Below are 27983 nucleotides of genomic sequence, written 5' to 3' on the forward strand. Positions count from 1 at the left end.
CTCTTCGCTTCATGTTCTCCTGATACCTGGGCCAAAATCTGGCAAAAATTTTCAGAATGCACAAAATTGGGCTTCGTAACAGGATAACATGATGTCGAAAGAGGTGGCACTAAGTAACGTCTTCGGAGAGAGAATCGAGGATGCCTTCGAAGCTGAAATTCAGAATACCTCTCTTCGCTTCATGTTCTCCTGATACCTGGGCCAAAATCTGGCAAAAATTTTCAGAATGCACAAAATTGGGCTTCGTAACAGGATAACATGATGTCGAAAGAGGTGGCACTAAGTAACGTCTTCGGAGAGAGAATCGAGGATGCTTTCGATGCTGAAATTCAGAATACCTCTTTTCGCTTCATGTTCTCCTGATATATTGGCCAAAATCTGAGGAAAATTTTCAGAATGCACAAAATTGGGCTTCGTAACAGGATAACATGATGTCAAAAGAGGTGGCACTAAGTAACGTCTTCGGAGAGAGAATCGAGGATGCTTTCGATGCTGAAATTCAGAATACCTCTTTTCGCTTCATGTTCTCCTGATATATTGGCCAAAATCTGAGGAAAATTTTCAGAATGCACAAAATTGGGCTTCGTAACAGGATAACATGATGTCGAAAGAGGTGGCACTAAGTAACGTCTTCGGAGAGAGAATCGAGGATGCCTTCGAAGCTGAAATTCAGAATACCTCTTTTCGCTTCATGTTCTCCTGATACCTGGGCCAAAATCTGGCAAAAATTTTCAGAATGCACAAAATTGGGCTTCGTAACAGGATAACATGATGTCAAAAGAGGTGGCACTAAGTAACGTCTTCGGAGAGAGAATCGAGGATGCTTTCGATGCTGAAATTCAGAATACCTCTTTTCGCTTCATGTTCTCCTGATATATTGGCCAAAATCTGAGGAAAATTTTCAGAATGCACAAAATTGGGCTTCGTAACAGGATAACATGATGTCGAAAGAGGTGGCACTAAGTAACGTCTTCGGAGAGAGAATCGAGGATGCCTTCGAAGCTGAAATTCAGAATACCTCTTTTCGCTTCATGTTCTCCTGATACCTGGGCCAAAATCTGGCAAAAATTTTCAGAATGCACAAAATTGGGCTTCGTAACAGGATAACATGATGTCGAAAGAGGTGGCACTAAGTAACGTCTTCGGAGAGAGAATCGAGGATGCCTTCGAAGCTGAAATTCAGAATACCTCTCTTCGCTTCATGTTCTCCTGATACCTGGGCCAAAATCTGGCAAAAATTTTCAGAATGCACAAAATTGGGCTTCGTAACAGGAGAACATGATGTCGAAAGAGGTGGCACTAAGTAACGTCTTCGGAGAGAGAATCGAGGATGCCTTCGAAGCTGAAATTCAGAATACCTCTCTTCGCTTCATGTTCTCCTGATACCTGGGCCAAAATCTGGCAAAAATTTTCAGAATGCACAAAATTGGGCTTCGTAACAGGATAACATGATGTCAAAAGAGGTGGCACTAAGTAACGTCTTCGGAGAGAGAATCGAGGATGCCTTCGAAGCTGAAATTCAGAATACCTCTCTTCGCTTCATGTTCTCCTGATACCTGGGCCAAAATCTGGCAAAAATTTTCAGAATGCACAAAATTGGGCTTCGTAACAGGATAACATGATGTCGAAAGAGGTGGCACTAAGTAACGTCTTCGGAGAGAGAATCGAGGATGCTTTCGATGCTGAAATTCAGAATACCTCTTTTCGCTTCATGTTCTCCTGATATATTGGCCAAAATCTGAGGAAAATTTTCAGAATGCACAAAATTGGGCTTCGTAACAGGATAACATGATGTCGAAAGAGGTGGCACTAAGTAACGTCTTCGGAGAGAGAATCGAGGATGCCTTCGAAGCTGAAATTCAGAATACCTCTTTTCGCTTCATGTTCTCCTGATACCTGAGCCAAAATCTGGCAAAAATTTTCAGAATGCACAAAATTGGGCTATGTACTAGGAGAACATGATGTCGAAAGAGGTAGCACTAAGTAACGTCTCCGGAGAGCAAATTAAAGAGCGAGAAGTGGCGCAGATGTTTCGAGACAGTGACTGTTTAACGAAGAGACGCAGAATTTTCGAACGCCTCTTGAAAGGCCTGCGCCTCTTATTTGCAACTTTAAGGCGATGCCTTTGAAGCTGAAATAGCCACTAAACATTTGTTCTCATATAGCATATATTTAGGTTATATTTTCTGTCACGTGACGTGTCTACCCCCTTAAATATATGCATATATTTAAGAGAAAGTTTCATAAAAATGAAAGTTGTAAAAATTGTACGGAAAAATTTAAAGTAAAATAGGTGTATGTTTTCACTCTCAGAAAATGAGAATTGCAAAAGAACTATGCAAAAATACGACAAAATATTACTTTATTTTGTAAAACCTATCATTTGCAATACTTTTTTTATGAAAGCTATTAAAGTTTCGATGGTTTGTTGCATTTCTTGATGTTTCAACCCACTGTGCGGCGATCGGTCATTCACGGGACTTTCACTATGCCGCCGAAGAAATACGAAAGTATGAAGTAGCGTTACCTTGACTGGGTTTCATTGTAGAAGTAGCTGCCTTACATTGCACGGGTTAGAATACCAGTTAAATATTTGGTATGCAATTAGAAAAATGTCTTAAGTGCTATTCTATAATACGGAAAGATGTGGTGGCTTATTTTACTTAGTTCCAGTAAGTTGAATTGCGTACAGAAAACATTTTTTTCAGTGCTGCACGAACATTTGACAATCACCTATAAAAATTATAATATTTATAAAAAAAGTTTATCTGCCGCTTTATGTATGCAAACATTCATCTGAATGTTAATTTATAAACAAATATATTTTAGCTCATGCTTTCACATATTATTGCCAAGTGTGGTGTTATTATAGCTATTATTTATATTCCGAAATTTTTTATATAAACAAAATTGTGTAAAATCAGCTGTTCAAAATGTGTTGCATAAAATATATTTTTACATATTCATACCGATTTTGTATTTCAGTTTTATAATATCATTATAGATATATCAATCCTACAATATGGTACTTTAGATTACACTGTTCTTTTTTATAATGATATATGGATGTGTATATTTACTCCTTTGCAGTTGTTGTTGGACATTCATTACGTTTAGCAGTATATATTTCTTCTGGCGGACTTCATGGAGAAATTCGATTTGAAAAAGCCAGCGAAACCTCTGTGAGGATTCGATTTTCACTTCAAGCTACACTTCAATATCCAGATCAACAATGGTTTTGGTCGGTTACTCAATTTCCAGTTGATTACAGAATTGTAGACAATAGATGCGACAAACAATACCTTGGAGAAAGGTACCTAGCGTCCATGTTTTTAATAATGATTAATTTTAAATAATTTAGAATTATTCAAACTACTTCGATATTATTTTAAACTGCATAGTATTATTGATTTAACGGAACTTGTTGGACCACTCGATATGCCTGGAAATGAAACAGGATCTGCAGAAATTTTGGGCATAAGTTTAACAGGAGAATTGGGTTTATGGGGTAAAGGTTTGATGCTTAAGGATACATATTCGGATAGGACCATTTGTGCATCCATCACGGTAATTTTTGATATACACAAAATGAACCGTCTTCTCCGAGAGTGCTATCTAAAAACTAAACATTGTTAATTCTATCAAATATGATATTATTCTCGTTATATTAATCATTTTTCTAGTTTTTTATAGCTCTTAATACCTAAATAAAATTTACATAAAACTTTTTAGGTGCTTGAAAAAAATATAGAAAAATTTGCAGAAGCACGGTTTTATGGGCCTATAGCAGGAACTATTTGGTTTCGATGGCTAGGTGGTCATGCTGGTGACGACACTAGTGATACAATAATATATGTTGATTTATATCATGTTAAAAAACAAAAATTGCAAAGTGTAGACTACACGGAACACTATTGGAAAATTTATGTAACTGATATTTTTGATATCAGTAAAGGTTCAGTTCTTTACAAAATATATTTGCTTTATAACTCTATAGCAATTTAATGTTAGGAAATTTAATCTTTATTTAATATTTATAATTTAGACAAATCGAGTTGCAACATTCTACAAACTGTCTTTGATCCTGATAATGGTGGCAATGGAAAAGGTATTGGTGATGTTGATATGCGTTTAGGTAAAATCAAAGTGGCTACGAATTACCAGAGAAGGTATAAAACCTTATACAGAGATTCAGAATTATCTCTACTACCTGCAGATTTACTTGGTCCTCATCGCTTGTTATATTTAGTGATATTCCATCCAACACATGATGATTCCTTTTTAGTATGTACCAAGATTATTCACCGAAAACCCATTATTGCCAAGTAAGATTTCATAAGAACTATCTTAGTCATTTATTTTCTTAATCTGTATAAACTCACTACAATTAAAATTTTTAAAAAATTATACCGACTTCAAAATTGTTAAGAAAGTAATAGGAAAAATTATTTTGTTATGCTTTTCTTAGCTATTTTGAAGTTGATTTTATTTTTGCTAAAATTTTATTTGCTTTTCGATTATTTAGAAGTGTAATTAATTCTCACGGCATAAAAGGAGAGATCACATTGACTCAAGTGATTCCATTTGATCCAACATGGGTTAATATATCCTTAGTACCTGTCAATAACTTGGAAACAAGGTTGCGCTACTCTACTAAAATAAAGTCATATAGAATTCACGAGTTACCTTCAGAACCAATACAGATTTTAAGTAAAATTGATGATATATGTAAAACAACGAGCGGAATATATAATCCAAGTAATATTGATATTATAACTACACCACCAGCAGGTAAACAGTTGATTGAATTAGTACTTTTTCATTTATTTTGTACAGGTAAAGAATAAAACATTTAAATAACTTTATTTATCAGGATTGGGAACACAAGATCAGTATGCTATTGGCGATCTTTCCGGAAAACTTCAAGGTCGCAAGGAAGGGTCGTATCATAATGATATTCTAGCAGGAAGTGCCAAACTTAGTGGAATTTATTGGGACACATATCTTCCACTTTCAGGAATTCATAGTGTGGTTCATCGAAGTCTTGTTCTTCACAAGTAATAATAATAAGTTCAACAAGTTTTGTTTCATTTTTCATTAACAGGGTCATAAAAATAGTAATCTTATATATATAATCCTTATATTAATGTAATCCATATTTACTCCTTATTCATATTCCATAGGTACAACGAAACTGATAATATGAGTGCCATTCCATGGATTTGTGGTACTTTGACGCTTTATTTACCGGACAATACTGGACAAATGCCAATGTTAACTGCGCAAGTAGTGTACAGATATCCTATTGTTGGACGAATAATTTTCCGCCAACCAAAGAACGACCCTCAATTGGATACTACTATTATAATTGAAAACTTAATTCATGCAGATGGTAATGCTTTAAACAATTCGGCAGATCATAGGTATAGTGTCGAGTACATTTATTCAAAATAATTTTTTTTTTTAAATTCTATACAACAATCATAAACTTTATCATAAATGTTTAGATGGATGATTCATGACAATCCACCAGGAACAGATTATTATAACTGGACAGGTAGATGTTTGAGTGCTGGGGAACCCCACAACCCTTATAAAGTACAGTAATTAATAAAATAAAACTACTTAAGTGTAAACTACTAATATTTGGCTTCTGATATTCTACATTTAAATTTATTAGGTAGAATGGAATTCAGATTATTCTGAACATTGTTCAATAACTGAAATAACATTATGCCGTGTAGGTGATCTAACAAGACATGGTAGAATTAATATAGCTGGCAGAAAACTATATGGCTCTCTTTTAACTCGAAAACTCTTTACGGATACAGTATTATCTTTATCTGGACCTAATAGTATATTAGGAAAAAGTCTAGTTATATATGATGACAATGGACCACGCGCAAGAGGAGAACGATTAGCATGCTCTATGTAATTTTAATAGAAAATATGCGTTTTAGTAAAAAAATTATATTTATGAAATAATTATACTGATAGCATTAACATAAATCGGATATTCATATTTACATTTAGAATTAATGGAGAATATCGTCGCAAAGCTGTAGCAAAAGATTGGTTTGGTAATGGGGAAATCATTTCATTAAGAGGAAAACTGGAATTCATGCAGCAAACTGAATACGATGTTACAAATATAGAAATCAATCTTGATGGCCTAAGTGGAAAAATGAGTGGATATCACGTACACATGGTAAGAAAAACGCTACATAGTAACATAAGTTTTTTTGTATTTGTTGCAATAGTTTACATGTTTTAGACTTCAGTAGAACATGATTTAGAATTTCCCTGTGAAAGCACATCTTTATATGGGCATTGGAATCCATGGAATATTAATATAAGTGGTATACCACACTCTGGTGAAGGAACGACTGATCAATATGAAATGGGTGATATCAGTGGAAAATTTGGTACTTTGGAAAACAAAAAAAGATTTACATCAACTTTTAATGACACAATGCTTCCCCTATTTGGATTAAAGAGTATATTGGGTAGAAGCATAGTAATTCACAAAAGAGAGAAAAATTTAAGGCAATTACGTTTTATATTATTAGTTATTAGTGTAATTTATTTATTATCATCAGTATTATTTTACATATTTTATTAATTGTAATAATTTAGGTATAATGCTCTTAAATGCAATATTTATTAGTATTACTTAAAATATAATACTCTTGTCTTTTAGATGGGCATGTTCAACTATTGAAAGAGGATATGCACCATCTGAAGCTACAGAGCTGCGGGCAATTGCCTCTTTTCATCATCCACAGGGTTTTGCATATGGTTACATAAGAATGGTAATGCAAATTGGAAAAATTCTTAGATATGAAAATTCATTTCCTTTTTGATTACTTTCGAAACTAATAATTATTAATAATTTCAGACGCAGCTAGTGCATCAAGATGGTAGTCAAAGCGAAACATTAATTGAAGTAAAACTGCGACATCCTGGTAAACATAATCGTAATGTTGTAAGTAAATTACATTTGTGACATCAAATATTTAATAATAAAATTTAAATTATACAGAATGTTTTACTGTAGACTAAAAACCACAATTGGGCAATATATGTAAACCCAGTTGGTGTGGATGCAGCTGTACAAGTCAAAGATACTAGATGTGTAGCTGGGGGATATATGTGGAATCCTTACTTTACCCAACTGGCTGATCCTTTAAATGTAATATTAATTAGAATTAGGAATTAACGTCATTTTCTTCAGCATATATTTTGATTCAGTAAAATACTTTTATTTTGCAGGATGATTTATATAAACAAGAATGTGGATCTGATCTACCATTAAGATGTTATGTAGGAGATGTATCAGGCCGAATAGGCCCTATTAATATAGGGCTGGAAAGACAGATTTTTACAGATTCAAATTTTCCTTTGGACGGAAGAATATCCGCAATGGGAAAATCTATTATTATTTTTGACAAAGACTTTGGGAGAAACCGATTTGCTTGTGCTAATATTGAACCAGACACTGATATCGTAAAGTATGCGAATATAAGAAAACCACCACGTTTTGTAATGTAAGTATATATAATATTATGTTTACCAGAACTTCAGCAAGCAAAACTTACTATGACTTTCATAAAATAATTTTAAAATTAAGTATACATTTGCTTCTTTCTGCTGTAGGGCACAATTTTTAGAAGATGTAAGAAAAGTTATGGGTATTCCTGAATGGATGTTATCTATAGACAATCGGAAAACTAGAATTTTACATAATGGTGCATGTATCCAATTTTTATTACATTTTAAAGGTAATTAAGAATATTTGCCATTTACTTAAATTCACAGAAAGGTTAAACATTTATAGCATATTTTTCGTGCAGGTCCAATTGCTAATAACTTAGAACTAGATTTCAACAAACTCATTTCTACTGGACGGCTAGATACACCTAGTTTATACATTCCGGGATATGTTCCTATAAAACGGAAGGTGACATTGGGTTATCGTCAATGTGGAAGTCAAGATCCAAATGATAAAAGTAATAATTATTTTCTTGTCGAAAATAATTACTTGCAGTTTATCTTTAAAATAATACATATTTTTAAAATTTTCAGATTTTAATCTCATACTTCAAAACACATCTCCACACATCTTATTACCACAAATTGTTTTGATTATTACCTCATTTAGTATTAGCTATATAATATAGCTTACAGTAAGTATAAATTTTACAAATATATGTGATACATATCGATGGCTTAGTGCACAAATATTTTTTGTCCACTTTTAGTGTGTTCGAGGAAAACAGGTTTCAAAATGCAATGGTACATAAGATTCAGGGACATACAATGAACAAAAATATATTTTTTGACAAATTTATGAAATAGATATAAATGTCATTTCTGTACAGCATAAAGAAACAGCCAAGAACTGTTTGTTGCATATAAAAACTCAAATTTCACAAAAAGTGGACATACAATATTTGTGCACTAAGCCATCGATATGTTATATAGAGTTCATTGTTTCATTGCCCAAAATGCATAGCTCGCTTGCTCCGCTCTGATAGCAAGTTCGGCAGACACGCACTGGCAAGTGGCACTGCACTTGTGCAGCTCCAGCACCATGCAAGTGCAGCACCAGAACGATGCCAGTGCAGAGTCCCTAGCATCGATTACATTGGGCGCGTTCAGCAGACTCAACTGTTGAGTGGTCTCACTAGATTTTACTCTTGAAGTTGCATGTTCACTGGTCGACGCGAGTAAAATCTAGCGAAATCAATCAACAGTTGAGTCTGCTGAACAAAAACAGATATGTTGGATTACATACGACCATTGAGCTCTAAACATACCTGGAGAGTGAACAGCAGTGGGAAGAAGTAGAGGCGACAGCGGTCCGCGGGAAATAGAAGATAAGCAGTGAATCTATCCTTCTTCCTATTATCCCTCTCACTCTGTACTATGTTATGTATGTATGTTGTGCGCGGGTAACTTTATTCACATGCACTATTCATCCATAGCCTGTTGTAAAACAGAGATAGGTTCACCCGTTATCTACCCTCTTTCTCGGACCGGCGGCCATTGCTCTGTTCACTCTCCAGGTTTGTTTAGAGCTCAATGCATATGAGTCGTATGATACGACTCCACCCTGTATCGTATTCGGCGATCAAGAACTAACTTGGTGTAGTGCAAACTTCGCATTCCGATCAACGGATTGAACTGCACGAGTGCAGTCACTGCAATTATTGAAAACGAGTAGTAGCAATGACGACACGGAAAACTTACTTTTAAGTTAGCCAAAGCATATTTAAATTAATTAATATGTACGTACTTTACAGAAATGAATAAATTGATAATTATCGTTAATTATATCATAATTCTAATTTTATGAAAAAATAGCAAAGTGAGCACTTTTGAAACGTTTTCGTATTTTTTAAAGTGGAGCCTCTAAAAGGGACGGGGTTGTAACGCTTTTGTGCCCCCTCTGTACCTGCTAAATCTAACCTTACTTTCCTTTCTCGGAAAGAAACGAAACGCTAGGGATTTTAGGGAACACTATTAAAAAGGGGCACTGTATTTGGGACAAAAACATGTACTTTCATTTCAATTAAAAAAATATGAAAAGCTAACATTTTTTACCAGAAAAAATGGCTTAATAAAGAGAAGTTAAAAAAAATTGGCGTTCCAATAAAATTTCCCACGAGATCGCACAACAAGGGCAGCATCAGAACAGTGCTCTCGAAAATTTTGCCCGACGGCTATTCAGCCGTTCAGGAGTGCTGTAGATAATCTTCATTGTAATACGCTCGAGTTGCAAAAACATATTGAATTAAAAGGTAATCCTACTTGTTGTCGTTTTTGCTTTTGTTATACATTAATTACGCTTAATTATTTATTTAGTGTACATAATATAAGACTACATTTTATATTTTTTTTTTAACGATATAAGTGATCAGCATGAATGTTATTGGCAATTTCCGATTCCCACTTGTCTCCATTGTTCAAAAGTTTTTCCTTATTATATAACATTTCTTCGTGTGTTTCTGTAGAAAATTCGAAGTTGGGACCCTAAAACGATTTAAAAAATTGATATCTGTTTCTAGTTTATCTTAAACTAAATTTACGTCTACCTCTTTCCATATAAAACCAAACTATTTTTTAGGTGTACATTTTAAATACCTCAACAATTGCATCAACTGGACAAGCTTCCTGACAAAATCCACAGTAAATACATTTGGACATATCTATATCATATCTTGTTGTGCGGCGAGATCCATCAGCTCTCTCTTCTGCCTCGATAGTAATAGCTTGTGCTGGGCAGATTGCTTCACACAGCTTACATGCAATACACCGCTCCTCCCCTGAAGGATATCTATTAGAACGAATTAGTCATACTTGAAGTACTTAAAATATCAAATATGTTTTATATTTATATTCAGGAAGCAATTATGTATACAAATTAAATAAAGTTTTACTCTGTAATCATAATTTGCTTACATTACAATTTTAGGTATAAAGGTATCCTTTAGATATTTATTGTATATATTCATTTACTTATTCAAGGTGCTAGTTGAAATATTAAAGACAAAAAGAAAACATTTTTGTGAGACACTTTAGATTTGAAGAAACAGAGGCAAGCATAGCGAGGATAGTTAGCAGGATCAGTAAGAGGATAAGAGAAAGGGGGAAAAAATAAGCGCATTGAGGTACAACGAAGCATACACGGAAATTGTGACACAGCAGTTACCTCGATACTTGGAACGGAGGAAGGACAATAGGGTCAGGAGCCTGTTGATAAGTTTCAGATGCGGGGAAGGGCTGGAGGAGATTGCGGAGGGGAGGGAACAGAAAACGGATTACAGGGTTCTATTCAGAAATAAAGTAAGTCAATGTAAGATTATAGGTTTTGTATGACTGCTAGACATAATCAAATATGAGGGGGACGAGAAAAGGTAAAATGTAACTGTGGATGTAAGTGAAGATGTAAGCGGAGGCCATCCAAAGCCAACAGACAGGGATAATAAATAAATAAATGTATTAATACCTTCTTAATGCATGTTCTCCTCTAAATCGTGGACTCAAAGGACCTTTTTCAAATGGATAATTTATTGTTGCTGGTTCTCTAAAAACGTGTGACAATGCAATACCCATTCCACGCGCAATTTCTAGCATAAATGCTTTGTGTATTGCTTTGTCTGCTACGTCATTCCAGGTTTCACTTTTTGCATCTTGTTCTCCATGAACGGAGTAATATTTATTTCGACATAAAGGCATATTTAAAACTTTGGGCAAAGTTTGAAATAGTTTTAAGCCTCAAAATCATAAAAATAGAATAGTTATACAAAATATTTATTTGTAGCATCATTGGCACTTATGTAGAATTATACTAATAGTTTTCAGAGGTTACATATATTAATGAACGTATATTAATAAAGACACTTCTTAAATAGAAATAATTAACAGTAACTTATCAAGGAATAAAAATAGTTAATATTAAATTTACCTGGTTGCATAATTTTGAGAGATGTCATATTGAAATGGCAGAAACAGTTTCTTTCGAATTTTTAAGAGACAATTTCCAACTTCAAAAACGCAATCGCATGAGTATGAACTAACAATAATCTTTCCTTTCTAACCAAACCAAACGTAATTCCTGTCTCAGAACGACTACCAAATGCACGGCAGACAACGTAACTTTTTTCCGATACTGTTACGCTATCGCGTGAACGTAGCTGGGGAATTGTATATAATCGATATACAAACTAGGAGCGAAATTTGAAAGTGGACGTAAGCATATGTTTCAGAAAGTATGTATAAGTAGTACAATTGTTAAGGGGGTAGACACGTCACGTGACCTGGCCGATTCGGCAGGTCGGTATTACAGCATTTTTTTTCTGCACAGAAATGGTAATACCGATAGATCGACGATTACCCGGTGAACGCGAGAGTTCTGTATTCTATTCTGAATAAGGAAAGAAATTCTCAGCTGTTCCGTTATACTTATAAAAATTTAAACGGAAAGTCGGCTGGTACTGTAAACGTAGAAAATTCATTGTACATTTTAATTACTTGAAATGTGCTTATGCTACAATATTCTACGTTAGCAGTAAGGAATTCTAAATGAAAAGGGAAAATAGATGAGGGAATGTCCCCAGAAAATGAAATTTGTTAAGTTTTTACTAGCAAAGCACCGAAACAGAACATGAAATACACTTATTACACATCCTCTGCAGAAAGCAATTATCAACAAACATTATATATACAAAATTGTATTGAATGTTGAATTGGGCTAATGAAAATGCGCAGACTGGATACGCGTGATTATTATGTGGTCGGCTCCTCGAAGTGACAGAAAATATAACCTAAATATATGCTATATGACAACAAATGTTTAGTGGCTATTTCAGCTTCAAAGGCATCGCCTTAAAGTTGCAAATAAGAGGCGCAGGCCTTTGAAGAGGCGCTCCAAAATTCTGCGTCTCTTCGTTAAACAGTCACTGTCTCGAAACATCCCACTTTTCGCTCAATGTTGTGGAATCCAATTGGTAGATCTTATTTACTCGCTCTCTCTATTTCCGGTTTAGGAGAGCAATGGCGTTGACCAATAGAAAACGCGGACACATTTTCCGATCACTACCTAAGTAGAGGATCACTATCCGTAGTTCAGAGTAAAATCTAGTGAGATTACTCACCGGTTGATCACCGGTTCTGTCTGCTTAACGCACCCACTATATCTCGGCAACTCATTATATCACGCAGTGGTTTAAACTAATTGTAAAATTGTTAAAAATTATTTTCATGTAAACAAGTTGTAGTCCTACGCTCAAAATTGAGCCTATTTGACTTTTTTTATTTGGTTCTTCATAAGGATTCATCTCCTACTCAGCTGTACCGCAATTTACTGGGCACTTTTACCTATAGGTGTGATAACGCACGTTGGCATACATATCTGTTTAGAACGTTACATTCCACGAATACAAATTTTGTAGATATAGTAATATGAAAATCGTGTTGTTATAGGTCGTTGCAGTAATTTCGATGTCAGTCACTATACTGCACATAAAAAAATATTTAACCTCGCTTAAAAAAACATCTATAATTTCCAAACCTCGTAAAAAAATTGGTCTATCAATCGTAGTATTTGCCCTTCCAAATGAGGCAATTTCTACCTCGGATATTCTTTTTAATTGTCAAAGGCAATAGGGATTTTTTGAGGTGATCATGTTAAGTTCCTCGCTTTATACAAAACAAATACTTCTAATTTTGATCCCTAAATAATAGCGAATTCGGTACCTCGCACTGACACTGCACTGGTGCCAGAAAATGACTTTGATTGGTTGATTCTTATAGAGCTCTCTTCGTTTCTATCAGAAACAACCAATCCAAATAATTTTCTGGCGCCAGTGCAGAGTCAGTGCGAGGTACCGAAATCGCTATAATTTTCAAAGTTAATAATACTATATAACGATCGTTATTCATGCCCCTGGTTTCACATTTAAAGACTATAACTTATAAAATAAGTATGTCTTTAGATTTGTCCGTATAAAACTAAGACGTATTATGTATGTAAATAATAAAGTTTTCGATGAACACTTAAAAGTGATTTCAACTTCCGGTATACTAACCAATAATCCCTTTCCAGTCATAGAGACTAAAACACTGAGGATAATTATACACGGGTTCAGGCATGGTTAATATTTTAGGATATGATATTTAATATTAATGTTTTGAGAAGATTTATCTTCTGTAACACAAATAATATTTATTATACATAAAATCGTGCTGTACATAGTCGGAAGACGCTTGAAATTTCCGTGCAAAACAAGCGTCTTCCGACTATGTACAGCACGATTTTATGTACAATGAACGGTAAAAACCGCTCATTCTTTTTATATTATATGGACATTTTTGTGCTTGAGTATATGTTTGAATAGCAAATATTTTACAAAATATGTTCTATAAACATAGATGTTATAAATGTTAATCAGGCAGCATTGTAACCAGGAATTCGGAAAGGGATTGTAAATATAGTCATTTCGTGACACGCACACTGCATATTTCTATGGTAAATGTAATCCATATTTGTATAAGAGTAATAATAAAAATAATAATAAAAATAGGAATTAAATATAATTTATACTTCCAATAAGTTCATTGTTTAAAGATTAAATACAGGTTATAAGGTACGCGCGGTAAAGACAATAAATTGACTGATAAAAAATATGCATTGAGGAAAGAGTTCCAAAGGGATAAGAATTCAAGTATGAAAAAATTAGCACTCCACTGAATAAACATTCTCATGATTAGGCCACATTTTTAGCCGTGAATGTTGCTGATGCTACAGAAGATACGCCCTTTGAAAACTTTAATATTAAATATCTGGTAATCCTCACTTATTAGCTGTCTGCACCTACAACCATACATTATTAGCTTTAGTATTTCAACCTCTATCAATCACTATGTGAAACGTCGTTAAAGTTTAAGAATAATAGTTGGAAACTTCCTCATGTACATCATAGAAACATTTCTTCACTTTATTCATATGAAATACTGAGAAATATATTCAATAAACATTATAAATATCTTAAATAATCATTTATATGATTGTTATCAACCATAGACGTAGACCAGTGGGATGTGTTTTAGGTATACAACTTTTAACAAGTGTATTCAAAATAAAATTATGGACATTATAAACTTTACAAACAATTCTGAAGTTGTAAGATGTAGTATCTTTAAAAAGGTTCTGTAAAACTAAAATGCATACACTATGGTATACCATGCATAACAATTTTCCCTAGCATATGTATGTTTATGCACATACTTATCTATAATTCTGTAGGTATTTTCAACGTTTATGAAGCATACTAGAAAATTCGAACTTTAAGAAAAATTAAAATTCTCATACTTCATACTTCACGGTTTATTTATATTGCAGAGGTGGCATTGTGCACTTAAAAATTCGACGACATTGTTATTATATTTAATACCTTAATTATATCGCGCTATAATAATAGCAATTTTACCTGTAATTTGCTTAATAATTGATTTCACATTTATTTCCTATATTCAGTAAACTTTAATCTGTAGATTGCTTAGTTCGCTTACGATGATAATTCCTTGCCAATGCATGAATAATTGTTACTAAAAAGTAACATACCATCAACATTACAAACTTATCAAATAACCATGAAATTGTTGTGGCACTATCCTGAAAATATATTATACATTGAATAATTTGCAAATACATCACACCAAATGTAATTAATCCAAGTTAAAGAAAGCGTACCGCAGATGTTTTGTCGTGTAATTTCTGTTTTTGTTGAATAAGATACTTTTTCAATGGTTCTTGAAATTTTGAACCGATGTATGGTACAATTGCCAATAACTTGATAAATTTATCTAAAAGTTCCTCATTAAAAGCTATAATTACTGCAAGTTGTTGAATGTGCATTTTTACAACAGCTTTCCCTATAAGTGTTGCGCCAAAGAATGTCCAAAAGGGAATTAAATAATGACCACACGTTAAACCAGCAAGATCAAATAATGGATTGGGAATCTAAAAATTTTTTTTTAAAAAAAATTATTAATTTTGCGTAGTATATATGTAATATATACTTTTTATATTACTAAGCTTAAAATATACAGAATTACTTAAACAAAAAAATAATCAATTAATGTACACTTATTGGAAAAAATTGTATATTCACGTAAAGACAAATTATACCTTAAAAGTCAGTATTTTTTTTAAAATGTATTTTACTTACCGAAGCACAAGCGAGAATTCCCCAAAAACCTGCTTTCTGCACAAAATGTTTCATACTTAATTTTATACGTATGAGTAACGATACGTTTTCTCCATTTTCTAAAGCTTCTAAAGCTTCCAACTCTTTCAAATCTTCTTGATCAAATTTCTCATTTTTATTATTTTGCCGGCTAGTACGAGCAGCTCTAGCCATAAAATATGGTGGTAATTCACCGAGGGCAGTACCTGCACCCCAAAGCATAGCTTCTATACGCACTTTTCTCATAATATTTAATATACCAGCAGTCCACATTGTGTCAATTGTTGTTGGACATATTATTTGATCAGGATATGGTGGTTCAGGAAAGTTAAGAGCACCGCATTCATATGCGGCCATTGTAACAGCTGCTATATGTGGTCCTAAATAAAGTACAAAAGTATGTAAGCCGGTACCCAGACCTACACTTGAAAGAACGCCTAAACCTATCCAATATAACCACCATATCACTTTTGTTTCCCATGCTCTTAAAATCTGAAAACATTATATAATTTTAATTTAAACTTTTACATATAATAAATAACAAACTATGTCAAATCTAAATCAATTATTTTATGTTTGTAGCTTTGACATTGGATAAAAGATGGATGAAAATACAGAAAATAAATAGTGTTAATCAAAATTATTGATAGATTATTCTCCTTGTGGAAGATAATATAATACAATACACTAGTACTTGCCAAATATGTAAATGCCAAAATAATCAAATTTAATAATTAATGTCATAATTTTCCCTTAGTATTATAAAATTGAATATTATTTTCATTTACTTTTACCATTAAGAGGCTCATAAAATTTTTACTGAATTATAGCAGATAGATGCTAATTATATTTATGCTATTTCAAAATTAACACATTGGTCGGCATGCCACCCATATCTGGGTGACGGCTATGTTTCCCCACGGGGGCCCCGTCACCCGTTTACGGGTGACGTTCTTCTTTGTCCAATTAAATTGCATCGTATCGCTCTTCCAGCTCATCGCGCTGTTTACACTCAGAGTTCGGATTTGGGCCCCGGGAGAAACTCCACCGATTCAAGCTGGGCGAACAACGTGTTAATTAATACTTTAGATATAATAAAAATGCACCTGTTGATGTGGGCCGACAACTCTGCTCAATATCAGAAACAATATAATTATTGATACTATGCTCCACACTGTTTTTCTATAATGTAATGTCTTTTTTCCTAAGCTCAATATATTAATAAAGAGTTCATGGAAGAAGTAATTCAATGTAGTAATCGGATGCTGCCATAGTGTTAAGTATTCAGAATCTATACAAAATTCATTCGAAGTATTCAGATCTTCTGTAAATGCTTTAGCTGATTTTTTTTCTCTTATGTTTTGTTGAGCGCCATTAACAGGAGTGGAATCCTTCACACGTTGAATGGCAGTGGTATTTTCCAACATATCTCCCAACTGATTAACCTGGAAATAAATAATAAAACGTTCAACATACTGAATTAAAAAAGCATGTAGGAAATTATACAATAAATTAAAATCTAAATGTGGACTACAGTGAAGTTACATAAAATATAAGTAAAATATCTGCATGCAAATATAAATTGTAACTTTTATGTTTCCGTTTTTATTAACTATACATTACTGGATTGCTATATTAGATTTTAAAATACTCTGAACATACAAGGTGTCCAAGCAACTTTATCCATCGGAAATATGTTCGCTTTTTCAAGTTATAAGTAAAACCATTATTTACAAACGTTATATGGTTGTAAGAAAAACATAACATGGTAGCAATAGTTTTTTTATTGTCAAATTCGGTATAATAGCGAATTCTAAGTATAAAAGTACTGAGGCACATTTATGCTAAAACTCTGTTCTCACTGTTCCTGAGATATTCGACTTTGTCCATCCTATTACTTTTATTATAAAACAGTCTGGGAAATCGCATGTCTCAGGAATGGTAAGTTTTAGAATAAACCCATCTTAGTACTTTTATAATCACAAAACTCCATTTAAAATAACAAAATTGACCTCCAGATCTCCTTGATGCCTCTATCTGCAAAGAAAAACTATTGCCACCATGTTATGTCTATCTTGCAACCATACAACATTTGTAAGTAATGTTTTCGCTTATTACTTGAATTAGTTGAGATATTTCAGGTGAACAGAGCTGGTGGGATACCCTGTATAATCATTTATTAGATAAGCCTTCTTCTGGCTAACATATTGCTCCAATATTCTACATAATTTATTTTAAATCATTTAACTACACTGATAATAACATTAAACAGAAACAAGTACTTGTCAGACAAACTGTACACAAATGCTATTTATACTACTCAGTAGCACAAGATTTTCTTATTTGTAACATTACATTTATACTATAGTTTTCCCAATTTTATACTAAAATTTAGACCTGACTTAGTTCAAAGGTATAGCCTTTCTAGAAAATTTTACAGCAAACAATTTATTACTACTTACTGTACTAACTTTTCATAAATTTTAGTGGATGCAACATGCGATATAATACTATAAACAATTTATTTATTATTGTACGGAATGCTAAAAGTAATAATTAAACGTGAGAAGGAAAATATACATTACATACAAATAAACTTAGAACATGAATAATGAAATTATTATGAATAAAAAGAACAAATTAGATGTATGAAACATATGAAATAATAATTACTGATGAATATTAGATTAGTGTTTAGATGATTGTGGCTGAAAGTTTCACGTACAATGTAAATAGTGAAGAAATCTTAGCAAAATTTAGAAAAAAAATCATAAATATAAAAATATATTGATACTGCTATGTAGAATAGAAACATTAAAAATGGTGAGTATTGTGCCTGTATCATACAAATTGTAAATGTTAAAAATACTATATTTATGACAATTATTCATTTTGTAACATAATTATCTTAATTCTTTTTTATTAAAGATATTGAAAATACTGTAATAGTTGATGGTATTCACGTACTAAATTTTTATTTTTCTTTTGTGTAATAAAGAAGTATCAAAATAGAAGTATTACAATTTGTATTGTTACACAATAAGTTTGTAATGTTGTATACACAATAAGCTTCTAAAGTCATTCAGTCTTTTGTATATAGTGCAGAATATTAAATAAACATCATGCATATCTTTGTTACTTCATTAATAAAATTAATTCTATGAATGGAATTAATAAAATATTAAATTTTTAAATACATGTAATTGTATGTGATCTAAATTTATGAGACTAAAAAAACGGCATAAAATATATGCAGGATGGATACATAGTATACCATATTTGTCCTGTTCCCTGCAATGGGTGAGTGACGTTCTTTTAGCAAGCCTTTAAGTGGTTTATGTGTAAATTGTGAGGAAGGCATCACTGTTGTAGTACTCATTGAATCTCTCCTGTCCATGTGAACAAAGATACCGTCAGGATTCTTTATGACAGTGGCAACACCTTCACTGGAGGCAGTGCTCCTCTTCCCATCTATTTTTCTTCTCACCATTATCAAGCCCTAGTCAATCTGTACCATGAACTAATTACTAACACTATTGTATGTACATAAAAGTATGCTACTAACTGTTTTGTTTCTGTCATTCATTACTAATAATGTTACGATATTATTGCAAATGTTAGCAAAAATATGGCATATATTTGATATAAACTGTTGTGCAAATATAGCATTCTATGAAACACGCATCACACTTTCTACAAACACGAAATTTTAATTGTACTAACCAAGTTTAAATTGTACCTCACTTTAGTAGTAGCTATTTGAAAAAGTTCATCATAAAATATTTATGAAAATATTTTCTGAGAAAATGACATCACTAAAATTGAACATAAAATGCAAAGATAAGAGAATAGATGTGAAATTAGATTCCTTCTTTAAGCTAATGATATCGTACCGCTTAGTAATTCCATGGTATTAAGTAATATACACATATTTAAATATTCCTTAAATCTAAATTTAGAAAGTGAACTTCGTAAAAGTTAGCTTTTCATGAAAAACTGTAACTATAAGTGATTATTTATGGTGCTCTAAATCAATATGAGTATTGCATAATTAGTAACAATACTACAATTCAGAATTATACATTTAATAATGCTTATAAATATTCATATGGAATTATTTTGATATCGGGCAATGTTCTAACCGATTAGATTTACATAACATCACCCAAGTGTGCAATCCACTGTTGCCTAAGAATGCCATCACATTGCCTTAAACTTTTGATTACATCCCCAATACATATCAAATACATAATTCAATATGTAAGAAATCCTTGCATGCATTGTAGAACATTATTTACATTTAAATCTGTCACTCACTTTAAGCTGAAATAGATGCTATAACCTATGAGGTCACAGATTAAATGTCGAGTAAAGTGGTCAAATAAAGATAGCCGTATAAACTCAATGTATCATATTCAAATATCATTCCCATAAATCGTACCTGATGACCTTTTTGCATTATTTGAACTTTCATCCTTTTTAAAAAGGTATTAATTGCAAACCTTTATTTAATTAATGAAGTATATGGTTTATATATTTGAAAAAGGACTAATATAAATAGAACTGTATATGTATATATATATATATATATAGATTATGATATCCATGCATTTCAATGATCTAATATAGCTTGCTTTTATCTTTATTATAATTAAGAGTATTTAATTCAAGAATTCATGTAATATTTTGAAGTAAAGAAAATATGCATAAATTAAAAGATATACATTTTGTTTCATACTACAAACACATTGAAATTTATGTGATCTTTTAATTAAAATAATATCAAGTTTTGATATATTACTACAAAACTTTTATATAATGTACCTATAAAATGCAGATGTTCATTTGCAACATTAATGGAATGAAGAATGCATTACATTATGTTTATAAATCCATTGGCCATAAATTTTGATGGAACTTCTTGTATTATTAATTAATTTCAAACAGTGAAAATGTTCTAAAATGTTTAAGGGACTGAACTATCTTAGCACAATTCATTCTTATCAAATACTATGCTATTCGTATACTCTCACCGAATCTATCGTAACCACAAAAATAAAATTTTATAAATCTTCGAATATATCTAAACTTATTTACCATAGAAAAAATTACAGTAACAAAACATTATGCAGCAATCTTTACGACTTCGTGTAATCTACTTGTTTACAAACTTTTTAAATTCTTGTTAAATAGTAGTTCAAATTATTTAACAGGCCTTATGAAATTTGAACCTGTTTATTAACTAATGTAAATTTTAAGCAACCAGAAACTTTCGTTCTACATTAATAATATTCTTATTTATGTTATCTATCACCCTTTGAATTTATACTCTTACTTACATTTGCACGTAAAACTTTGAGCCATGAGAACACACTTATATGTTCATTGCAAAAAATACATACACAGAGCATACTTTAATTAAATATATTTTCAGAATGCATACGTTTGGATTTTTAATGAACTATCAAATATAATACAGCACAACACGGTACAACATAATCAAATATAATTGGATTACCTCTTAACCTTAAAATACGAGTGTGACTAAGCGTTGAGTGAATATAAAATGATTTTTTTTCAAATCATCATGAAATGAACATTTCAGTGATTTGACAACAAATCAGTTACTTTGAAGTATCTTAAATGATCCACAGCTAGCATGTGCACTGAAAAAGTAAATGCCTTTACTTAAATTAATTAAACTGTCAGCTGGGCAATAACGTATGTGTACATTCATGTCTATACTCACAGCTCTTCTGAAATACGTTACATACAAATGCGCGAAAATCCACGTATGCAAAAATGCCTAATCATTACTTATCTTAGGTAGCGAAAGATACGAATACATTCCCGTATTTGGGTAATATCACTTAAAATAAATTCCCCTACGTGACTGTAACCTTTCCGTATTAAATACGACATACATACATACATAAATCATATGTACGTACATGCCAGCGTGTGGGACTATGACTACATACATATACTGCCGAACACAAATCCTATCAACCCTACTCCTGAAGGTGCGTTTTGATGTGACACTAAAGTCACGATATTCGCTGTCGTGGCACTGTATTACAGCGTGAATCAAATGTTACAACATCGTGACATCTATAAACCGTGACATTTACGGTCATGTCAGTTAGTGTCATGATTTTTGTCTTCTTGGAAACTGAAATGTCGCGATGTCGTGCTATTTGATTCGCTGTCGCTACATTACTGTAGAGCACTAAAGAGGTGAATATGCGCATCCACCATATTGGGTCCTTTGCAAAAAGAAGATTATTGAGTACCCGCCTTTTTGAGTATTGTCAAAATCGCTTTATAAACCAAATATAAACTTAAATGTAATAAAATACTCTAATAATATATCGTGCTACTATGCATCAATATCAACAATGCATATTTTGTTTATAAAGTGAATCTGACAATACCCAAAGAGGCGGGTACTCAATAATCTTCTCTCTCCGGAGGACCCAATATGGTGGATGCGCATACTCACCTCTTTAGTGTTCTAATTGAGGGACTAAAGTTCGTTGGGCTATATAAGAAATGTCTTGAAATGCCACTTTTGGTATAGTGTATATACATACCCTATACCAAAAGTGGCATTTCAGGACAAAAATATTTTTGTAACCATGCCAAAGAAAGTGTAAACCTAACCTAACCTAGTGCTCTAATTACTGTTGTTGCGACTCCCGCCCAGCGGCGTGTAGCATAAACTCTAGAGGCGCAAAGTTTGAATTGGAACACACGAATGTGATTACATATAGCATATATTTATGCTCTAAGAATGTAATAGGAAAGGGAGACAAAGTTCACACAAACCTGAGAGGTTTGAAAATAATGAGAGATTCTTTTAATGAATAAACTTCAGGATTATAAATTAATCAATACCTACTTGGAGACGGATGTTTGAATAAATGAACTCCACTTTTATCCCTTCTCCTAGGTGTGTAAATTTAGCGCAATGTTGTTAAACGCTAGTTTTTACAAAATTCATTATTTTTACAATTTATATTCGTGAATAATCACTTCGTTAGGATATACTTACAATTAGACGTCTGTATGTACTAATCTGTAGCAAACACTTTTTCATAATTAGCGGTACGGAACATGCGTAGAATGCAACCAATCAAATCTAGGCAGATGTAGGTGCTCTCGCCCCCCACCCTCAAATACGTATCATACCCCTTGCCTAAAGTCGCAACTATTCCTTCGTCCCTATATTCTTATGTCCGTGGGTTGAATAGGGGATGATGTTTGCTGCGGAGCTTGAGTTGAAAAAACTGTTATAAATCGACTAAATCTATTTTATAGTAGTATATCATATGAGAAAATCCGCTTTGCGGTATTCTCTTAAGCGTATCTATATATGGTATTTATTCGTGTATTATGTGTAGTTAGCTGTTCTTAAGTGTTTGCTACATTTTTAGAGTGTAACAGAATAAGTTAACTATTATTAACTGGCATCCAAATACCACATAAGTACGTCTTGATCAAAACATTTTTGGTAACACTGTTTAATTAATAACATTGCAGGTAAAATATGCTGATAATAAATTTATGAAACGGACGAAATTTGACGAATTTTAATTTGTAATAAACAGAAATCATATACAATTTTAATATTTCCTAATCTATGAAATAAAAAAATGGCAGATATATTAACTCCATTTGTATATTGGGCTCAAACAGAAAGTCAAATTACCTTGAAGGTAGATTTGACTGATGTTAAGGTATGTAATGTAAGATATACCATGGAGGGTGCAATATAATTTATGATACAACAGGCAAGGGCGATTATTTCTTGTTTGAGAATAAATGGACAAAGTAAAGTAATTTCTGTTGTATAAAGCCTATTTTTTTAAAACCAGTTTTTTCAGAAATTAAGTGTTCAATATTGTTCATTCCCTTTTTATTGTACCACAAATTATGTGACCTCATATTTATTCTTATTGTTTATAAAATTATTCAAATCTTAACTATATTTTGCAGGGTCTTAGTGTCGATATGGAAGAAAGAAAGTTACGAGTTGCTGCTCACGGACAAGGTGCCAGAGGTCTGAATAATTATGGATTTAATCTTGATTTGCATTCATCTATCAACACTGAGGTAATATTTCTATGGTTAACTTCTTAACATAGGAGTCTGTGTCTTACATGTGTATACCAATGGTCTCAAATGTGCATGCCATGCCTCACATTGGTAATATTTAAATACGCTTTCAACCAGTGATTTTTTAAACCTAGGCATTAAACTCAGAAATGTATATGGTATCTTATGAAAGTAAGGGTATATTTTAGATTCTTTTTTTTTATAATCTCGTAACCTCGTAAATCTTGGTGCAATTCAAATTCTATTTCCTCAGTAGAGATACGAGGCATTGCCCTTTCTTTTATATTACTAGACATCACACTCTGTACGGTAAATACAATTGCATTGACAGAATGTGTATGCTTGCTAATAGATACTGCCATAATATTGACTTTTTTCCTACTTCCTTATTTATTTTCAGAAATTCAGTTCTGCGCATGCTGGATGATTAAGTTGCAATATTTATACTTGTTATTTCATCTCTTTCTGTTGTGTTATTTGCTATTGGTATAATTTAATCTTTATCTTAATGTTATCCTATTTGTCCGTCCTCTACTCATGTCGTTCCATGTGATTGTAATGTACCAAAGGGTTATTACCCGTAATAAATAAATAAAAAAATATATATATATTGATTAGAATGGACCTTATTTTTCGACAATCAGATTTTTTTGGACCCACCCCCAGAAATGTAACAATTTGTTGGGAAAATGATCTGGAAAAAATTTCAGGCCGATTGGATCACGGGAAAAGGAAGCGCATCGAATTTGAAAATTTTGAATCTTTAAAACTTGACATAAATATACATTATTATTTATCGTTGAACTTGTATTTTGTTTCTGTTTAAGAATACATACACAGTGTATACGATTGTTAACAGAAAAAATCTGTGACCTTGAAAAGTCGAAAGAGTAACCTTGAAAAAAAAATTTCCTGCTATTATATTCGCCTCTTTATATACTACAACTTTTCTCTGAAGAGTTTTTTCATTAAAGGATTATCAAAGGATTTTGAGAGTATTTTTAATATATAGAAACCCCTGATCAATGCCTCCGTGGCTATTTGAGTTTTTGAGAATTTTTAACACAGTCGCGTCTGGGGCAGGATCTGCTCGGTCTTACCGAACGTCCACGATCAGGTCGGGGGACGAAACGCTTAGGCTTAGGTTTTCCATAATTTAGAAATTTACATGACAGCTTAAACTCAAAGTGAGTGTATTAAGACGTTGTATCCGGAATTGAACCAGGATCTGCTGGGCCTTACTGACGAGTCCATGAGCAGATCTGGGACAAATGTATTCGTAATTTACATAATAGCTATAATAACTTATTTTCAGTCTTAGAACTGCTTTTCTTCTGTACAATGGAGCGTTTTAATGAAAATAAAAAATGTTTAATACCTCCATCGATTATGGATATATGAAAAAACTCTTTCAGGTTACTCTTTCGATTTTTCAAGGTCACAGATGGTTTTTTGTTAACAATCGTATATGCTGTGTATGTATTCTTAAACAGAGACAAAATACAAGTTCAATGATATATAATAATGTATATTTATGTCAAGTTTTCAAAGATTAACAATTTTCAAATTCGATGCGCTTCCTTTTCCCGTGGTCCAATCGGCATGAAATTTTTTCCAGATCATTTCCCCAACAAGTGTCAATTCTGGGGAGTGGGACCAAAAAAGTCTCGCAAAATAATTTTCGTCAAGAGTAGCTAATGTCCACCTTAATATTGATAAGTAACCAATAGTATTTTCAAAGATCATTTGTGATGGTATTTGTGGATAGTTTTTGTTTTTCAAATGAATAAAGCAATTTTCTTGTGCTACTTTTTTCAAGCAATTCATATTGTGAAATTCTTATGATTACTAATATTATTGATGCATTTATGTTTCTGTTATATATTTCTGGAAAATATATCTTCACATAGGAGAATCTTTTGAAATATATTTCATTGACAGTAATAAGATATGCAATAGAAGAACAACTAGAAAGAAAATAAGATAGCACACAGGCGTCTGGTAAAATCTTAAAGAAGCCTTAACGATGCTTCGGACAATATTTTCGCTAAGGAAAAAGTTGTTTCAAATCACCGCACGAACCACCCCTTTCAAGGAACGGAAACGTTTTTGTTACACTCTGTATATTCCTATGTCAAACTGGATTCGGCATACCTTGACCAAAATGTAATATCGAGTCAAATTTGGTACAAGTTGTAAAAGATTGAGATGCTCGAATTCTTTAAGAATATTAATAATTGTTATCAATTTTAATGTTACAGCAAAGTAATTATAAAGTGATAGATCGTCAGGTTGAGTTTATATTGAAGAAAAAATGCGTTGCTTGGTGGCCAAGATTAATCAGTCAACCACAAAAGCCATCATGGTTGAAGATTGACTTTGATAAATGGACAAGTGAGGATTTAGAAGACAATGAAGATGAAAAACGTGATATATGTAGTGATTATCCTGGCATGTACGATAAACTACATAAAGAAGAATTTGGTTATAAAAAAGGTATATTCTATCAAAATATATTATTATTCACATTATACTGAAACCTTTTTGTAATATTAATTTATTCATACTTGTTACACAGAGGATTTCAAGAAAGTCTATTTAATTATTTATAACCTTTGTCAATTCGTTGGTTTTATTTATATTCTTATCGTAATGGGAATAATGTACTCGCGAGATGGGCCAGGTTAGTAAATATTTAAATTGTTTAAAAATAATTATCTGCAATGAAAACTAAAATGATATATTTAAATACTAATATTTTAATTTTAGCTTCCATGAAAGAAACGTATATAGCTGTTGGCAATCCCATGAAATTTATACAACTTTTGCAGTTTTTAGAAGTTATGCATTCATTATTTGGTTATACTAGGAGTAGTACGCTAGTATCACTTTTACAAGTAGGAGGCAGAGCATTTATTTTATTTGGTATGATTGAAGCTGAACCACGTATGCAAACTAAACCTGTTATTTTTTATCTTTTTCTTGTTTGGAGTATAGTGGAAATAGTTAGATATCCATATTATCTAACACAATTACTGAAAGTGGAAGTTTCAATCTTAACATGGTTAAGGTATACAATATGGATGCCCCTATATCCTTTAGGATTTCTCTGTGAAGGAATCATAATATTAAGAAATATTCCATATTTTGAGGAGACCCAAAAATTTACTTATTCGTTACCAAATTCTTGGAATTTTGCATTCCATTTTCCATCTTTCTTAAAAATATACTTGCTTATATTTTGTTTACCTCTTATATACATGTTAATGACCCGCATGAATCAAATACGATATAAAAAACTTGGAAAGTCTAAGCTAAGAAAAAAAAATGTATGACTTGAGGAGTAATTTAGAATTAAGAAAGTAAAAAGTTAAGAGATTTTATGGTGACAACTCAATTTATTATGGAATTCGTGTTATCAATAAATAATAAGTCACTGTAGTATGTACATTCATTTTACACTTACAATAGACAGCCCTGATAACAACCTGCCTGCAATTCCATAATTACCTATGTTTGCCTTCTGGATACTTCGAGATGATTTGTCTGATATACAGATATCTGCGTCGCGGAAATCGAGATTCACGTTATCTGCAAGACAGAAAAGTAGGGTTATGCGCGAAGTGCAAATGTTTAGCGGCTTGTTTCGTATATAGATAATAAAATTAACAAATGTTTTCTTATAAATGTTAATGTTCGCAGGAGCATGTATGGTCGCTTAGGATGTGTACTGTTGTGGAGATGGAGCTGAAGTATCGCATGAATCCTGTTTATTCATACATTACGTTTAATTTTATACTAATATTGTATTTGTTTTCAGCGCTAACACAACAGAGAATACGATGATTCTACACAAAAAAGAAGTCGAAAATATTGAATAAAATTTTCTGATATTGCCCCTAATAGGTATCATTGGTTGCGGAATGTACTGTATATGGATTTGTAAATGTAAATATTGAAAGTTCTATTATTTGTAAAAATTGTAATCACCAATCCTGTATATTATTAAAGAAAGAATAAATACTTTTTTAAATAAGTAGAATTAATTATTTAATAAACTGTAGAATCTGCTTGCTGGTTATGTAAGGGTAGGGGATACACCTACAGCAATAA

General features: G+C 32.3%; 4 protein-coding genes and 1 long non-coding RNA gene across 15 annotated transcripts; 2 read left to right on the forward strand and 3 right to left on the reverse strand.

The window, feature by feature from the left end:
• Positions 1-2231: 2231 nt before the first annotated feature.
• On the forward strand, positions 2232-8225 carry Rsod (Related to Sod). The gene is made up of 19 exons (XM_076820914.1): positions 2232-2672; positions 3091-3313; positions 3402-3567; positions 3733-3955; positions 4046-4325; positions 4526-4791; positions 4874-5057; positions 5184-5423; positions 5508-5598; positions 5681-5931; positions 6034-6208; positions 6275-6546; positions 6701-6812; positions 6899-6985; positions 7058-7192; positions 7273-7547; positions 7657-7781; positions 7854-8009; positions 8086-8225. Exons 1-19 carry the CDS (start codon positions 2645-2647, stop codon positions 8178-8180), a joined length of 3384 nt encoding a protein of 1127 aa, XP_076677029.1. The 5' UTR covers positions 2232-2644; the 3' UTR covers positions 8181-8225.
• Positions 8226-9837: 1612 nt separating this feature from the next.
• Nd-23 (NADH dehydrogenase (ubiquinone) 23 kDa subunit) lies at positions 9838-11698 on the reverse strand. The gene is made up of 4 exons (XM_076820923.1): positions 11471-11698; positions 11012-11279; positions 10147-10339; positions 9838-10035 (listed from the first exon to the last, which is right to left on the reverse strand). Exons 1-4 carry the CDS (start codon positions 11496-11498, stop codon positions 9904-9906), a joined length of 621 nt encoding a protein of 206 aa, XP_076677038.1. The 5' UTR covers positions 11499-11698; the 3' UTR covers positions 9838-9903.
• Positions 11699-14087: 2389 nt separating this feature from the next.
• LOC143373547 (vacuole membrane protein 1) lies at positions 14088-21694 on the reverse strand. Of its 9 annotated transcripts, XR_013086482.1 has the most exons (8): positions 21502-21694; positions 21271-21434; positions 19027-19260; positions 16859-17197; positions 15735-16244; positions 15257-15526; positions 14994-15178; positions 14088-14377 (listed from the first exon to the last, which is right to left on the reverse strand). XR_013086482.1 is itself a non-coding variant. In XM_076820918.1 (7 exons), the coding sequence occupies exons 3-7, from the start codon at positions 19240-19242 to the stop codon at positions 15047-15049; spliced, it is 1467 nt and encodes a 488-aa protein (XP_076677033.1). In that variant the 5' UTR covers positions 19243-19260; positions 21271-21418; positions 21502-21694; the 3' UTR covers positions 14477-15046. The 9 variants fall into 9 exon arrangements, 8 of the variants coding, with proteins under 8 accessions (XP_076677033.1, XP_076677030.1, XP_076677031.1 ...); XM_076820918.1 differs by lacking the exon at positions 14088-14377 and having other exon boundaries at positions 14477-15178; positions 21271-21418; XM_076820915.1 differs by lacking the exon at positions 14088-14377 and having other exon boundaries at positions 14477-15178.
• A 1249-nt stretch (positions 21695-22943) lies between these two features.
• On the forward strand, positions 22944-27733 carry Hacd2 (3-hydroxyacyl-CoA dehydratase 2). 3 transcript variants are annotated; one of them, XR_013086365.1, is made up of 6 exons: positions 22944-23491; positions 23751-23867; positions 26132-26366; positions 26449-26553; positions 26640-27622; positions 27691-27733. XR_013086365.1 is itself a non-coding variant. In XM_076819378.1 (6 exons), exons 2-6 carry the CDS (start codon positions 23408-23410, stop codon positions 27203-27205), a joined length of 1107 nt encoding a protein of 368 aa, XP_076675493.1. In that variant the 5' UTR covers positions 22944-23240; positions 23295-23407; the 3' UTR covers positions 27206-27733. The 3 variants fall into 3 exon arrangements, 2 of the variants coding, with proteins under 2 accessions (XP_076675493.1, XP_076675494.1); XM_076819378.1 differs by having other exon boundaries at positions 22944-23240; positions 23295-23491; positions 26640-27733; XM_076819379.1 differs by having other exon boundaries at positions 22944-23130; positions 23295-23491; positions 26640-27733.
• On the reverse strand, positions 27412-27975 carry LOC143372812 (uncharacterized). The gene is made up of 2 exons (XR_013086366.1): positions 27800-27975; positions 27412-27461 (listed from the first exon to the last, which is right to left on the reverse strand). It is a non-coding gene; the product is annotated as an uncharacterized LOC143372812 (long non-coding RNA).
• Between the last annotated feature and the right edge of the window lie 8 nt (positions 27976-27983).

The sequence above is a fragment of the Andrena cerasifolii genome, chromosome 9 (assembly GCF_050908995.1).
Source record: "Andrena cerasifolii isolate SP2316 chromosome 9, iyAndCera1_principal, whole genome shotgun sequence".
Lineage (NCBI taxonomy): Eukaryota > Metazoa > Arthropoda > Insecta > Hymenoptera > Andrenidae > Andrena > Andrena cerasifolii.